The 14521-nt window shown below is 47.6% G+C and overlaps 1 protein-coding gene across 1 annotated transcript in view; it reads right to left on the bottom strand.

The window, feature by feature from the left end:
• Nucleotides 1-1595: 1595 nt before the first annotated feature.
• LOC135892001 (gametocyte-specific factor 1-like) overlaps nt 1596-14521 on the bottom strand; it is a 30527-nt gene continuing 17601 nt past the window's right edge. The window contains exons 8-11 of the mRNA XM_065419678.1: nt 14297-14391; nt 11177-11266; nt 2657-2661; nt 1596-1646 (exon numbers count right to left, since the gene is read on the bottom strand). Of these exons, the coding sequence (XP_065275750.1) occupies nt 1596-1646; nt 2657-2661; nt 11177-11266; nt 14297-14391 (241 nt within the window). The remainder of the gene's footprint in view (nt 1647-2656; nt 2662-11176; nt 11267-14296; nt 14392-14521) is intronic.

Genomic DNA, 14521 nt, shown 5'->3' with positions numbered 1-14521 from the left:
AAGTTTTTCATTGTTTTGTTTTTGAGTGCAGTTATGCAACAAAAAACCCATTACATTTGTAAGTTGCACTTTCATGATAAAGAGATTGCAGTACAGTACCTGTATGAGGTGAATTGAAAAATACTATTTTTTCATCATTTTTACAGTGCAAATATTGTAATAAAAATAATAGAGTGAGTGCTGTACACTTTGTATTGTGTTGTAATTGAAATGGATATATTTGAAAGGGTAGAAAAACATGCAAAATATTTAATAAGTTTCAATTGGTATTCTATTGTTTAACAGTGCGATTAATCATGATTAATTGTTTTGAGTTAATCGTGAGTTAACTGCAATTAATCCACAGCCCTAATTTAAATAAGTGTTAAAAATGGAGGAGGGTGCAGAAAAGAGCTACAGAAATGGTTCAAGGGCTGGAGAAAATGCCTTGCAGTGAGACCCAGGGAGCTCAGGCTGTTCAGCTTATCAACACAATTGAGAGGTGTCAGCATACCTCCCTTGGGATCTCGGATACTGGGATCTAAAGGGCTCTTCAGTCTAGGGGAGAAAGTTAGAGCAAGAAGCAGTAGCTGAAGGTGAAAGCAAACAGACAGATTCAAATTAGAAATAAGGCACGTTTTTCATAGTGGTGATGATTACCCCTTGGAATAAACTCCCACGGGAAGGAGATGGATTCTCCTTCTCGTGGGGGGAGGGGAGGAGGTCTTCAAATCCAGGCTGGAGGCCTTTTGGAAGATGCTTTAGTCAAACAGGTTACTAGGCTTGATATGGGGGTAACAGTGAAATTCCTGGCCTGTGATAACTAGGTCAGGCTATACGAGGCCACTAGATCTTAAGAGGCATAAGAACGGGCATACTGGGTCAGACCAATGGTCCACCTATCCCAGTATCCTGTCTTCTGACAGTGGCCAATGCCATATGTCCCAGAGGGAATGAACAGAACAGGTAATCAAGCGATCCACCCCCTGTTGCCCATTTCCAGCTTCTGGCAAACAAAAGCTAGGGATGCCATCCCTGCCCAGCCTGGCTAATAGTCATTGGTGGAACTATCCTCCATGAACTTATCTAGTTCTTTTGAACCCTGTTATAGTCTTGGCCTTCACAACATCCTCTGGCAAGGAGTTCCACAGGTTGACTGTGCGTTGTGTGAAGAAATACTTCCTTTTGTTTGTTTTAAACCTGCTGCCTAGTAATTTCACTTGGTTACCCTTAGTTCTTGTGTTATGAGAAGGAGTAAATAATACTCCCTTATTCACTTTCTCCTCACCAGTCATCATTTTATAGACCTCTATCATATGCCCCCTTAGTTGTCTCTTTTCCAAGCTGAAAAGTCCCAGTCTTATTAATCGCTCCTCAAAGGCAATGAAGGGTTCATTCCATCCAAGCCACCTCTGTTGGGAAGGAAAAGTAGATGGGAAATGCACTTTTCAGAAGGGTTAATGTGGCACTGGGCACCTGTCAGGCCATTGACATGGTCTCTTCTGGGAGCAGAGAACGCAACACACTGTTGATACAAAGGGAGGTTTTATTTCTCAGTCTGGACACTAAGAACATGTCTAAAATGGCTATTGGGGAAATCTACAAGTTTAAAAGCTTCAACTCTTCTCCAGGCTGCTCTTTCCCATAGCAGGAGCCTCACAGACAGCCTGCAGAGAGAGTGAGAGAGAGAGAGAGAGAGAGAGTCAGGAATGATGACAGACTACAGGTGGGGGAAGGTACTACATTTATAAACAGCAGATCCTGCTGTAATGTCACATGCCATGATTGAGTTATGTCAAGGTTACAGAAGATGACCATGTTTTCAGAATCAGAAGCCAAGGCATCAAATCGAAGGGTTGAGCCACCGGCTATACCAGTACAGTTAAAGTGATGCACCCTAGTGTTGAGGCAGTTATGCTGGTACCGGAGTCCTAGTCCTGGGATAGCTATTCCTATACGAGAAGGTAAATAAGCTCTACTGATATAAACATGTAGAACTACATCCACACTAGGGGTGGTACTGGGGACTACAGTGCTAATAAGTCACACCCCTCACAGACCTAATTGCCCAGTACAAGATCTGTACACAGACCAGGCCTTAGGGTCACATGTTACTTATACAAGAGGGCACTATTTTAGTGTGCACTATATAGCCCCAGAGAGCTTCTGACTGAAAAGCAACATCAGCCTGTTTCTAGTGGAGGAAAGTCCTCTAGGACACCATGCTTTCAGGAAGTGACACTAGTTCAGTAACATTCACTTTGGGCAGGGAGCAGCTTTGTTGGAGTCCACCCTCATTTGGGATCTTAGTTCGACTGCTCCCTCATTCCATGGGATTGTTCTGCTCATGAAAGCAGTGTGCCTTGAGCAAGTACCTTAGTAACTAGTCCCTTCAGAGACCGGACAGCAAATGTCCTCGAGTACAAGACATGCCCAAGATATGAGGACAGTAAGACTCAGGGCTGACCCAGTACAGCAGGGACATACAGGCTCTTGTGATAAACTGGATGTTATGTCATGACCCTTCCCCACCTCCCAGACAGTTATAACAGTTTAGTCCCACTCCCATGGTGTCCTGGCCTCATACCATTTCTCCAGGAGTGACCCTTTGGAGTCCATGCTGCTGCTGAGGTGCTCACGGCCTGCATTTGCTGGTTTCCATCCCGGCCTCTCTCACCAAGACTGGACAATGAGACGGAAATGGAGAGGAGTTAGTACACATACACCAGGATGAGGAGTTAGCATGGCCCATGTCAGGCTGCCAGATAGTCCCTGCAGACAGCTCCCACATGCTTTCTGCATAGGACATGCCTGCATCACGGGACCCTGCCTCCATAAGCCCCATCCCCACTGCCACATGCACCTTAGTCCAGGTTATCCAGCTCTGAAAGGCCAGTTCTAAATAGGACCCCATGGCATTCCCTTGGATCTGCCACCTGTGTGTGCTTGAGGGTTCCCCCTTCTGCCGGCTGGACTTTCCCTTAGGGAGTCCTGGCAGGGTCTCTCTATCCTGTTCCCACATGCTTTCTGCATAGGACATGCCTGCATCACGGGACCCTGCCTCCATAAGCCCCATCCCCACTGCCACATGCACCTTAGTCCAGGTTATCCAGCTCTGAAAGGCCAGTTCTAAATAGGACCCCATGGCATTCCCTTGGATCTGCCACCTGGGTGTGCTTGAGGGTTCCCCCTTCTGCCGGCTGGACTTTCCCTTAGGGAGTCCTGGCAGGGTCTCTCTATCCTGTTCCATGTCAGCGTGCACTGGCTTGTTTCCCCACAATACGCCTGGTAACAAGTAAGTCTTGTCCCAGGAGCAGGGGCAATGCCTTGGTTGTAAGCTGCCATGTACCTTCCCAATGCAGCCCACATGTGAGCTTGGACCTTCAGCCCAGGTGAACGATGGCCCCCTCCCACCTTGGCAAACAGCAGCTGTTCAGACACCTGCATGGATTTTACTTCTGTCCAGGAGGGTTTGTGTAGAACGTGCCCACAGCGTCTGGATCATGAGCTCTCTGGCGCATGAGCAGTCTTGGCTTGTTTGCCCAGCCCCTAGCACAGCGGGGTCCTGCTCCCCATCTGAGGTCCCCAGGTGCTACCACCACTTGAACCCTGCTTAGAAAGCACATTTACATTAACTGGCATACGTCAGCATTTCCTGCTGCCATGTGTTTAAACGGGGGAAGGAGCTGGACATGTTCCACTCACAAAGCAAGGATTTCAGGGTGAAGCAGCCAACAGCTGACTGCTCCTGCATATCCAGTCTTGCTTTGGAACTCAGCCTGCGTTCCCTTAGAGGGACATTTCACTTCCAGTAAGAGCCCCCCACATCTCTGGTGTTCAGCTGTTTGACCCCCAAAGCTACAGTGTGGCTTCCATTCCATTGAACTCCGGATCCCCTGCCCCTAGTGCCCCTGTGCTGCCAGGGTTCAAGAGCTTGCTAACTTGCCACACTGCATTGTCCGAGGCCAGGTGTACACCGCCCCCCCGAGCCATGTAGCTATACCGCCCTAGCCCCCCAGGTAGACAATGCTGTGTCGACAAGAGGGCTTCTGCCATCGACATAACTACCGCCTCTCGGAGAGGTGGATTAGCTACACCCTCCCATCTTCACTAAAGCACTACAGCTGTAGCACTCTAAGTGAAGACAAGCCCTAAGCCATGAGAAGGGTTAAGGACCAAGGAGCCCCAATGCTCTCGGTTACATGGGTATAAGCTAGGAGAAGCTCCATGGATGACTGTGAAATTGCTAATGGAATTTAATAGACTCTGGCCCTGACAGATGTTTTGGATCCTGATGGACTCAAAGGAGCAGAAATTGGGTTGGGCTTCCTCCCTCATGCACGAGGGGGTGTGTGGACAGGAACAGAGCAATGTATTTCAGACATGATTGCTGCCTCCTTCCCACTCATCACACCACTCACAGGCCTTTCTGCCTGGAGCCTTACTTGCCTTGGCAGGCTGCTCCCAGTCCTACCCAGCTGGAGCTGCCTTCTTCTCTGTAGCTTCCCCAGGACTTTTCCTTACCTATCACAGAGACCTGATCGGTGGGTCACATGACCCAGTCACATGACATTCATTTTCCCCACTTGGGGAAAAACATGTCACAGATGGGGCCAAGACCTGTGGGGCCAGCTGCCCTGTGACAGTGTTCACATTATCTGTAAAAAGCAACAGAGGGTCCTGTGACACCTTTAAGACTAACAGAAGTATTGGGAGCATAAGCTTTCTTGGGTAAGAACCTCACTTCTTCAGATGCAAGTAATGGAAATTACTTTTACATACATGTAATTACAAATTACATCGTGATTTCCATTACTTGCATCTGAAGAAGTGAGGTTCTTACCCACGAAAGCTTATGCTCCCAATACTTCTGTTAGTCTTAAAGGTGCCACAGGACCCTCTGTTGCTTTTTACAGATTCAGACTAACACGGCTACCCCTCTGATACTTGACACATTATCTGTGAGACCTGGGCACATCAGTTCTTTCCCACCCCTGCAAACTCAGGCAGGAGTCTCCAAGCAGTTCTCTTGGTGGCTCCATTTATGCCCAGCAGAACCATGTACTGGCCCAGTTCTGACCTCAGTTACACCTGCACAGCCTGACTAAGGGCTGCAGATTGCATGGGTGTAACATGAGCAGAAGCAGGCCCATTACAGCCTTGGGTATTGCAGGGATGTTTCTAGGGAAGTTCCGTTAGATTTCTGGTCACCCACCTAGAACGGCAGTATCCACGAGTGACTATTGCAGGAGTGCACCGAGCTGTTAGAGGGGCAAGAGCCCAGCTGGCCAGACAGTGTGGCCAGCCCCAAGTGGTAAACACAAACCAGCCTAAAAGTCAGGCCTCAAAACCCCATGAAATCCTAGGAGTTGGTTTCTTTTTGCCTGCTGGTTACTGAGCATTTAGGCTTACACAGTCCATGTTTTCAACCTTTCCTCTCAACCAGCAGGGCTAGACACTTGTTGTAAATCACTCAGCTTCCCAGCCGCTTGGGCTTTACAAAAAAAAAAAAAAAAAAAGCCACCAAGGATCATGAGACTTGCAATAAAGTTATCCCAGTTAGCAGCACTGCCAGTGCCATAGCTCTTGTCACTAGTAGAGCTGGGACATTCACGCCAGTGAGGGACCCAGCCTGATCTGAGAAGACGTGAGAGGAGAGTTAGCTCTTACCTTTGACTTGTGCTTAAGGTGTGATTTGTCTTGGAGCCAAGAACAAAAGGAGAAGTAGCACCAGACTCATCTGTGTCTGAGGAGGAAAAGCTTAGTGTGAATGCACAATGAAAGGCTTCTGGACAGGTTTAACACACCACGACTTTACACCCATAGATAACATGAACTAGAGGCCATTGGCCCTGCTCTCTCCCCAGCCCACTTACTTGGAACAGATCCTGTTCCACAGTTCTCCTGAGCTGTGTTTCAGAAGGAAGATGCAACTCCATGCTCTGGGCATCCTAAGCCTCTAACTGCTAGAAGCTGGGAGTGGACCACTTGAAAGTTGCCCTGTTCTGTTCATTCCCTCTGAAGCAGCTGGCGCTGACCACAGTCAGAAGACCAGATACTGGACTAGATGGACCATTGGTCTGACCCAGTACGGCCATTCTTATGAATGCCCACTGTGCTAGCCCTGCTCCTGCTGCCCTCCCGAGTTATAAGGGGCATGGGCATGTAGAGGAACCACAATGCCAGGGGTGCTAGCTGGTCTGTTGGAAGGGGTTCTCTCTTGGGATTTGGGAGCACTGCCAACACCCTAAATGGCTACATGCTCAGGCCCTCAGTAACAGGCTAGAGAAGTTTTATACCTGCACAACAGTTCAGCTTGCAATTGACAGGGCTGGGGCCTGGCACAGAGGGGTTGGAGCAGGATATAGACTTGTTTGCAAGAGACTGACAAGGCTGACAACTCATGAGATGTTTGCAGTGTTGGTGTAGCAGTGTCCGTCCCAGGATGTGAGAGAAACAGGGGAGGGGAGGCGAGATCTTTTAGTGGACCAATGTCAGTTGGTGAGAGAGGCAAGCTTTGGAACCACAAAGAGCTCTTCTTCAGGGCTGGGCAAGGTACTCAGAGCATCACAGCTAAACACAAGGTGGAACAGATTGTTTAGAATATGTGCTAACTACTTATACTAAAGGACCATTCAAGGTGAAGTGACTTGTTAAAACCTCTCGGAAGGCAGCTGGGAGCGGGGGGGGGGGGGGGGGGGGGAAATGTTAGTGGGTTACAGATTGTTGTAATAAGCCATAAATCCAGTGAGGAGTCCGGTGGCACCTTAAAGACCAGTGTTGAGAAGGCTAAGTCAATCAGGGTGGATGTGATCCACTCCCAATAACTGATGCTGATCAGGTGGTTCCTCAGTTTCTTTGAGAGTGTGTGGCACAATCTCTCACCATAGTCTGTATTTGTGCGAGTTTTTTCATGAAGTTTGTGGATTTCCACTTCATACGGCTAAATTCAGTGCCTTGCATGGTGCCAAGTATCAGAGGAGTAGCCGTGTTAGTCTGTATCCACAAAAACAATGAGGAGTCCAGTGGCACCTTAAAGACTAACAGATTTATTTGGGCATAAGCTTTTGCACAGATAGACAGACAGACAGACATCATCTTCCTCTCCAAGTGCAAACAGATGGACAACATACCAAATGGACTGAAGGTAAAAAATTCATCGCCATACTGCACTGACTATGGGGAGAGATTGTGCCACACACTTTCAAAGAAACTGAGGAACCACCTGATCAGCATCAATTATTGGGAGTGGACCACATCCACCTTGATTGAATTGGCCTTGTCAACACTGGTTCTCCACTTGTGAGGTAACTCCCTTCTCTTATGTCAATATATTTATACCTGCATCTGTAATTTTCACTCTATGCATCTGAGGAAGTGGTGGGGGGGGTTTATCCACAAAAGCTTATGCCCAAATAAATCATAGAATATCAGGGTTGGAAGGGACCTCAGGAGGTCATCTAGTCCAATCCCCTGTTCAAAGCAGGACCAATTCCCAACTAAATCATCCCAGCCCGGGCTTTGTCAAGCCTGACCTTAAAAACCTCTAAGGAAGGAGATTCCACCACCTCCCTAGGTAACCCATTCCAGTGCTTCGCCATCCTCCTAGTGAAAAAGTTTTACCTAATATCCAACCTAAACCTCCCCCACTGCAACTTGAGACCATTACTCCTTGTTCTGTCATCTGCTACCACTGAGAACAGTTTAGATCCATCCTCTTTGGAACCCCCTTTCTGGTAGTTGAAAGCAGCTATCAAATCCCCCCTCATTCTTCTCTTCTGCAGACTAAACAATCCCAGTTCCCTCAGCCTCTCCTCATAAGTCCTGTGCTCCAGCCTCCTAATCTTTTTTGTTGCCCTCCGCTGGACTCTTTCCAATTTTTCCACTTGTAGTGTGGGGCCCCAAACTGGACACAATACTCTAGATGAGGCCTCATCAATGTTGAATAGAGGGGAATGATCACGTCCCTCAGTCTGCTGGCAATGCCCCTACTTATACAGCCCAAAATGCTGTTAGCCTTCTTGGCAACAAGGGCACACTGTTGACTCATATCCAGCTTCTCGTCCACTGTAGCCCCTAGGTCCTTTTCTGCAGAACTGCTTCCTAGCCATTCGGTCCCTAGTCTGTAACAGTGAATGGGATTCTTCCGTCCTAAGTGCAGGACTCTGCACTTGTCCTTGTTGAACCTCAGATTTCTTTTGGCCCAATCCTCTAATTTGTCTAGGTCCCTCTGTATCCTATCCCTACCCTCCAGCGTATCTACCACTCCTCCCAGTTTAGTGTCATCTGCAAACTTGCTGAGAGTGCAGTCCATGCCATCCTCCAGATCATTAATGAAGATATTGAACAAAACCAGCCCCAGGACCGACCCTTGGGGCACTCCACTTGAAACCAGCTGCCAACTAGACATGGAGCCATTGATCACTACCTGTTGAGCCCGACAATCTAGCCAGCTTTCTCCGATACTACAGAATATGCTTGAAGAAGCAAGTCCAGGATATACACCTTAACATACTCCAAACTGCCTTCACCAAAGGACACTCCAGAGAAGTAACTCCAATCATGGAAGGGGACACCCAAATACCCCAAGAGAACCTGCTTCAATAGAGAAATAACCACCCCTTCCCCCAACTGCACACCCCTGCCACCTCACACTGGAATCCATATTTGGTTTCAAACAACTGCCATACAGAGCACATGTATAAAGTTTGCTGACGATACCAAGCTGGGAGGGGTTGCAAGTGCTTTGGAGGATACAATTAAAATTTAAAATGTGGACAAACTGGAGAAATGGTTTGAAGTAAATGGTAGTTTGAGTAGTGAGTTCTAAAATGCCTAACCTGTCCTTGCTGGAGTAATTATCACTATGGTAAATTTATCTAGATATCTATATCTATAGAGAGATGTTGTTTCTACTGGTGGTGCACATCCACACATACCTCAGTGCATAACACAAATTTATTCTGCACATGGATGGAAAATAATTAAGAGGTAACATTGCCTATGAGTAAAGCTATGAGTTTGTCACAGAGGTCATGGATTCCGTGACTTTCCCTGACCTCCATGACTTCTGCAGCAGCCAGTGCAGCTGGCTCCGGGGCTGCCCGAGCAGCTCAGGCAACACCTGAGCCAGTCGCACCAGCCACTGCTGGGTCAGTCTTGGACCCCCACCCAACAGCAAGAGGAGCAGTTTGGGTGTGGGAGGGGGCTCAGGGCTGGGGCATGGGAGGGGATGAGGGCTCTGGGTGATGTTGCTGCTTCCAGGGAGCTCCCCCAAGGTAAACATGTCCCTCAGCTCCTAGCAGCTCTCATTGGCCACGGTTCTCCACCCCCCAGCGCTCCCAAGATTTAGTCAGGGCTATAGTACAAGTCACAGGCTGGGAATTTTCTCTCTCTTTTTTTTTTTTTTTTTAAAAACAGCCCATGACTTTTAGTAAAATACCTGTGACTAAACCATAGCCTTACTTATAAGGGAAGATTTGAAAAAAAAAATTGGGTTTGTTTAGTCCAAAGAAAAGACGAGGAGAGAGATAGATAACAATTTTCACAAGGGGGCAGGGGGGGAGAAGAGGGAGGAGAAAATTGTCCTCTTTAACCTCTGAAGATAGGACAAGAAGCAATGGGCTTAAATAGCAGTAAGGGAGATTTAGGTTAGCCATGGGGCGGGGGGAAGCTTCCTGTCAGTGCAGTTAAGCACTGGAATAAAGTTGTCTAGTGATGTGGTGGAATCCCCGTCATTGGACATTCTTAAGAGCAGGTTAGACAAACACCTGTCAGGGATGGTCTAGATCAGGGGTGGCCAACCTTGGCTCTGGAGCCACATGCGGCTCTTCAGAAGTTAATATGCAGCTCCTTGTATAGGCGCTGACTTCTAACTTTGCTAGACACTAAAAATAAAAAATCATGGACTGAAGAGACACACTGGATTTATGGTTTATTACAGTAATCGATAATCCACTAACAACTCCCCCCAGCTGCAATCCCCCGCTATGACTGGAGGGGTGTTAACAGGCCACTTCACCATGAATGGTCCCTTGAAATGTGTTAACTACTTGTGCAAGAGCCAGCAGGAGGGCTCAGTCCTGCCCTGGAGGAGCCAGTGGTTGCTCTCACTGATTTTAGCAGCAGGGAGCTGGCCTTGTCCATGCTATGGGGCTTCAGGGAAGAGATGCCCACTGCTTTGGATAAGCCAGCAGGACCCCGGCACAGGAGAAACCTCAGCAGCTGGAGACAAAGTGCCACCATATTCATTAAACCTGCAGCCCCAGAGCCTTGATGTCAAATTCCAACACTATTGAAGCTGTGGCAGCTCAGCAGGAGCAAAGGGGGGGGGGGTAAGCCTGTCAGTGCCCCCAAAATTCCCCAAGTGGAGACAGACACAGCCTTGTCAGCTACAGCTTGCTTTGGCCACAGTAGGATTTTGGCGTGTTAACCACACACCCACCTTGGTTAGAATTTAAATGTGTTAAGTATTGCATTATACAGCTTAGTTTATTAAACTAGTCAAGACAAAGCAGTTGTACTTTAGCATGTGCTAAACTGGTCGAGTGAAACCCTAGCCACCACAATCTAACACCAAACCTTTAATCCTATTTAAAAGCAAAAGCCCACAGCTGTCTAAACTGGGTTATCTACAGGCGGAGTTGACCAGAGTAGCTATTCTGGGATAGTGCCCAAATGAGGTGGGGGCTGTTTCAGAACAAAGCATGATTTTATTCCAGGATTACTTCACTTATGAAGCAAAGGAATTACTCTGGAATTGAAGTCACCGATTCTGAAATACTCAGGGAATTGTCACTGAACATCAGTCAGCTTCCATGTGCAGACAAGGTATAGTAGTGACTGGTAAAGCTAAAGGAGCATGGTGTTTGGTTTCATGCTCTAAGGCCTGGTCTACACCTAGGTCGCTTCGGAGTGTGAAAAAATCCCCCCCCCCCCCCCCGAGAGAGATGTAGCTAAGCCAACCTAAGCTGTGGTATAGACACCAGTGGGTCAATGGAAGAATTCTTCCACTAATCTAGCTGCCTCCTTGAGGGGGTGGATTAAACTTCAGTGACTGAAAAACTCCTTCCACTATTGCAGTAAGTACCTACACTATAGCACTTGTAGTGTAACCATAGCCTCAGCCAAGTCCTGTGAGGCATAGGTACCACATGCCAATGACATCAGAGACAACAGCTTCTTCACCAACACTCACCTGCCTCCCAGTCCTCTTGGCAGGGGGGACACTGCCAGGATCTTGGGGTCTCTTTCAGTTCCTTCTTGGGACTGAAAGTCATTGATGTCCCTGCAAGCAGAGGAGACACGTTACAGGACTTGTAAGGAAGAGGAGAAGCAGGGTAGCTAGTCTAGGAGTGAAACATGGTTGTCTAAGTATCAGAGGGGTAGCCGTCTTGCATCTGAAGAAGTGAGGTTCTTACCCACGAAAGCTTATGCTCCCAATACTTCTGTTAGTCTTAAAGGTGCCACAGGACCCTCTGTTGCTTTTTATGGTTGTCTAAGTGGATCATGGCTCAGTTCTGTTAGCCAGAGGCCCAGCATTACAGAGGGTCAAAGGCCACATTTAACTGGAGATGCTCCTTAGTTGGGGAAGATTCTCTGAACTCTCCTCAGAGCCAGGCTCAGGTCAGACTGAAGTGTGTCCAGGGTCTCTGCTCTCCTGTGCTGGCCCCAGCTCACTCCAGCCAGCTGGACAGCCTTTGTTCCCCAGAGCACAAGCTCATCCACCCTCAAGTTCCTGCCATGCACAAAATGGAGAAGCCTTTAAAAGCCAAACACCTTGACAAGCTGAGAAGTGTTGGCTCCTACAACCCTAGTTGGGAAGACCAGAGAACTCTCCACAATCACCCTGACATTACACAATGGGGCCAATATGGTTCCACTGCTATAAACAGGGCTCACGCAGAGCTGATGCCATCAGCCCTACAGGGCTCAGTACACACACTGATCTCCAGAGTTCTCATTACAGCTGTGGGGCCAGGTTCTCATCACAGCTGAGACAGGAAAACCAAGGAAATGCGAGTTTCCTGTCCGAAAGCAGGACAAAAAGTAAAAGCCACCACACAAAAACAAAAAACCCACCAAGTTTATCAGCTAGCCCCCCCCCCCCAATTTGGTTCAACTGAAAGTGTTTTGTTTTTGACTATTTTGATTAACATAAGAACATAAGAGCTCCCATATTAGGTCAGATCACGTTCCATCTTGCCCAGTATCCTGTCTCCAATGGTGGCCCTGACCAGAGCTTCAAGGGGAGTAAACAGAACAGAGCAATTATGGAGTGATCCACCCCTCTCTTCCACTCCCAGCTTCTGGCAGTCACAGGTTTAGAGTCACCTAAAGCATGGGGGTAACATCCCTGATCATCTTGGCTAATAGCTGTTGATGGATCTATCCTCCAGGAAGTTATCCAATTCTTGCTTAAACCCAGTTACACTTTTGGTCACCACAACATCCCATGTCAATGAGTACCACAGGTTAGTTGTGCACTGTGTGAAAAAGTACTTCCTTTTGTTTGTATTAAACCTGCTGCCTATTAGTTTTATCAGGTCACCCCCTGGTTTTTGTATTGTGTGAAGCAGTAAATAATGCTTCTCTATTCACTTTTTCTACAACAGTCATGATTTTATAGGCCTCTATCGTATCCTCCTTAGTCATCTTTTTAGTCTCTCCTTGTATGGAAGCCATTCCAGACCCTTGATCATTTTTGCTTCTCTTTTCTGAGCCTTTTCCAGTCCCCACAGCCTAACATCGGTTTCAGAGACCCCCATCCCCTCCACTGGCACGACATGTAGCTGACAGGAAAGCAGGACAGCCATGCAGCAAAGGGCTGAGATAGGGCATTCAGAGTAAGGCATGGAGCTGAAGCCCAGGATCAGACTCTGGAAGGGATAACAGCCATTTCAGCACATCAGGGATGGACTCAGATGACCGAGAAGAATGCCAAGTCTTGAGCCCACACTCCCGAACAATGACAATAGACTCATCCATAGACACGCTTGTGCACAGACCCAGGCGTTTATATAGGGGAAATTTTCCAACATTTACTTCAGGGGGAATTTTGTGCCACAACACAACGCAGAATTTGCGCAGAATTTCATTTCCTCCCTCTCACAGCAGAATTGGTGCTGCAGAGCTGCTGGCTGTCAGTACCAGAGCCTGACTCTCCAGCTTGCAAATACATGACACTGCCAGGGGGAGGGGGAGGGAGAACTGGACTGTTCCGCACAGGTGCAGTTCCCAGCATGTCCTGAAGGAAGGAAATGGCGTGCAGGAAACTCTGTACAAGCCTGGGACCCAGCATCAGGCTGTTTCTCCCTCTGGATCCTTGGGCTCTTGGTGGTAGGGGGTGCAGGTGTCTGGGCTAGGGGGGTGCCCCACAGCTGGACTCTGGGGGTGTGGGTGTCTAAGACTGGAGGGGCAGAGATCTCTCCCAAGATGTGCCCAGCTGACATGTGTGACACAGTCAGACAGGTGCCCAACAAAAGCATAACAAAGAAACAGGAACTGGGCTGTCATAGGAGTTTCTTTGACTCTCTACTCCTGGGGGAATTTTTTTTGCTGGCTGACAGGTAAAATTCAAACTGTCAAAATAACAATATAATCACACCAAATAAAATATGCAGAATTTTAAAATATTGTATGCAGAATGTTTAATTTTTTAGCACAGAATTCCCTCAGGAGTACACATTACTACACCACTATGCGGGTGGCTTCCTACGTTCCAAATAACAATGGCCTTTTCAGTTTAGGTTACATCCCCTTGGAAGTAATACTGTTAGGTTTCCGTGGATAGACACACCCTAGCTATGAGATTTCAATCAGGTTTTGCAAAACCAAACCAAATGCTACAGCTGCTACACCTGTGTACAGCTTCCACTGACTCCAGTAGCAGCTACACCTGAAGAGCTACAACTGTGTTGAGCTCCACTGTGCCAAACTCAGACCTGTTTGTAAGCCTCGACTTTTGTTCAACCAATAGCGGTGAATAATAATCTGACATTTAGATGTCAGATGCTATAGTAATGGGGGCAATACATGGAGCCAGACCACCTTTGCCACAATGCCACCTACAGCGAAATAAAACCTGGTCACAGAAGACACTCCACCCACCACAGAAATGCAGCTGCTTCTAGGGAGGACTGGGTTACAGAGCTCTCCATCTCCACTTGCTGATGGTGGGAATAAAAGCATTTCAGTTTATGTAGGAGAATGCTGACACGTGGAATAAAAATACAGAGGAAAGTTGTCCCGTTCCACTTTGAGCTAACATGTAGGTCCCAGCTTACAGCATGGGGAGACCACCTGCCTTTGCACTTACTGCTTTTCCAGGATAGGCTATATGGCAAGGACTTGGGTGCTCTCATGCCTGGCATTAGGTTATTCTTTGGTTCCATCACTACGCTGGACCCAGGGCTGAAAGAGATCAAATAAGAATTATCCTACACATGTGTACTTCTTTAGCAAAGTATCTTTTACTATAAATATTTGAGTATTTTTCTAACATTGAAGAAGACAGAGTATGTTAATTTAAACATGCAATCAG

The sequence above is a fragment of the Emys orbicularis genome, chromosome 19 (assembly GCF_028017835.1).
Source record: "Emys orbicularis isolate rEmyOrb1 chromosome 19, rEmyOrb1.hap1, whole genome shotgun sequence".
Classification (NCBI taxonomy): domain Eukaryota; kingdom Metazoa; phylum Chordata; order Testudines; family Emydidae; genus Emys; species Emys orbicularis.
Note: the sequence above shows the minus strand (reverse complement) of the source record. Positions and strands in the feature narration are given on the sequence as shown.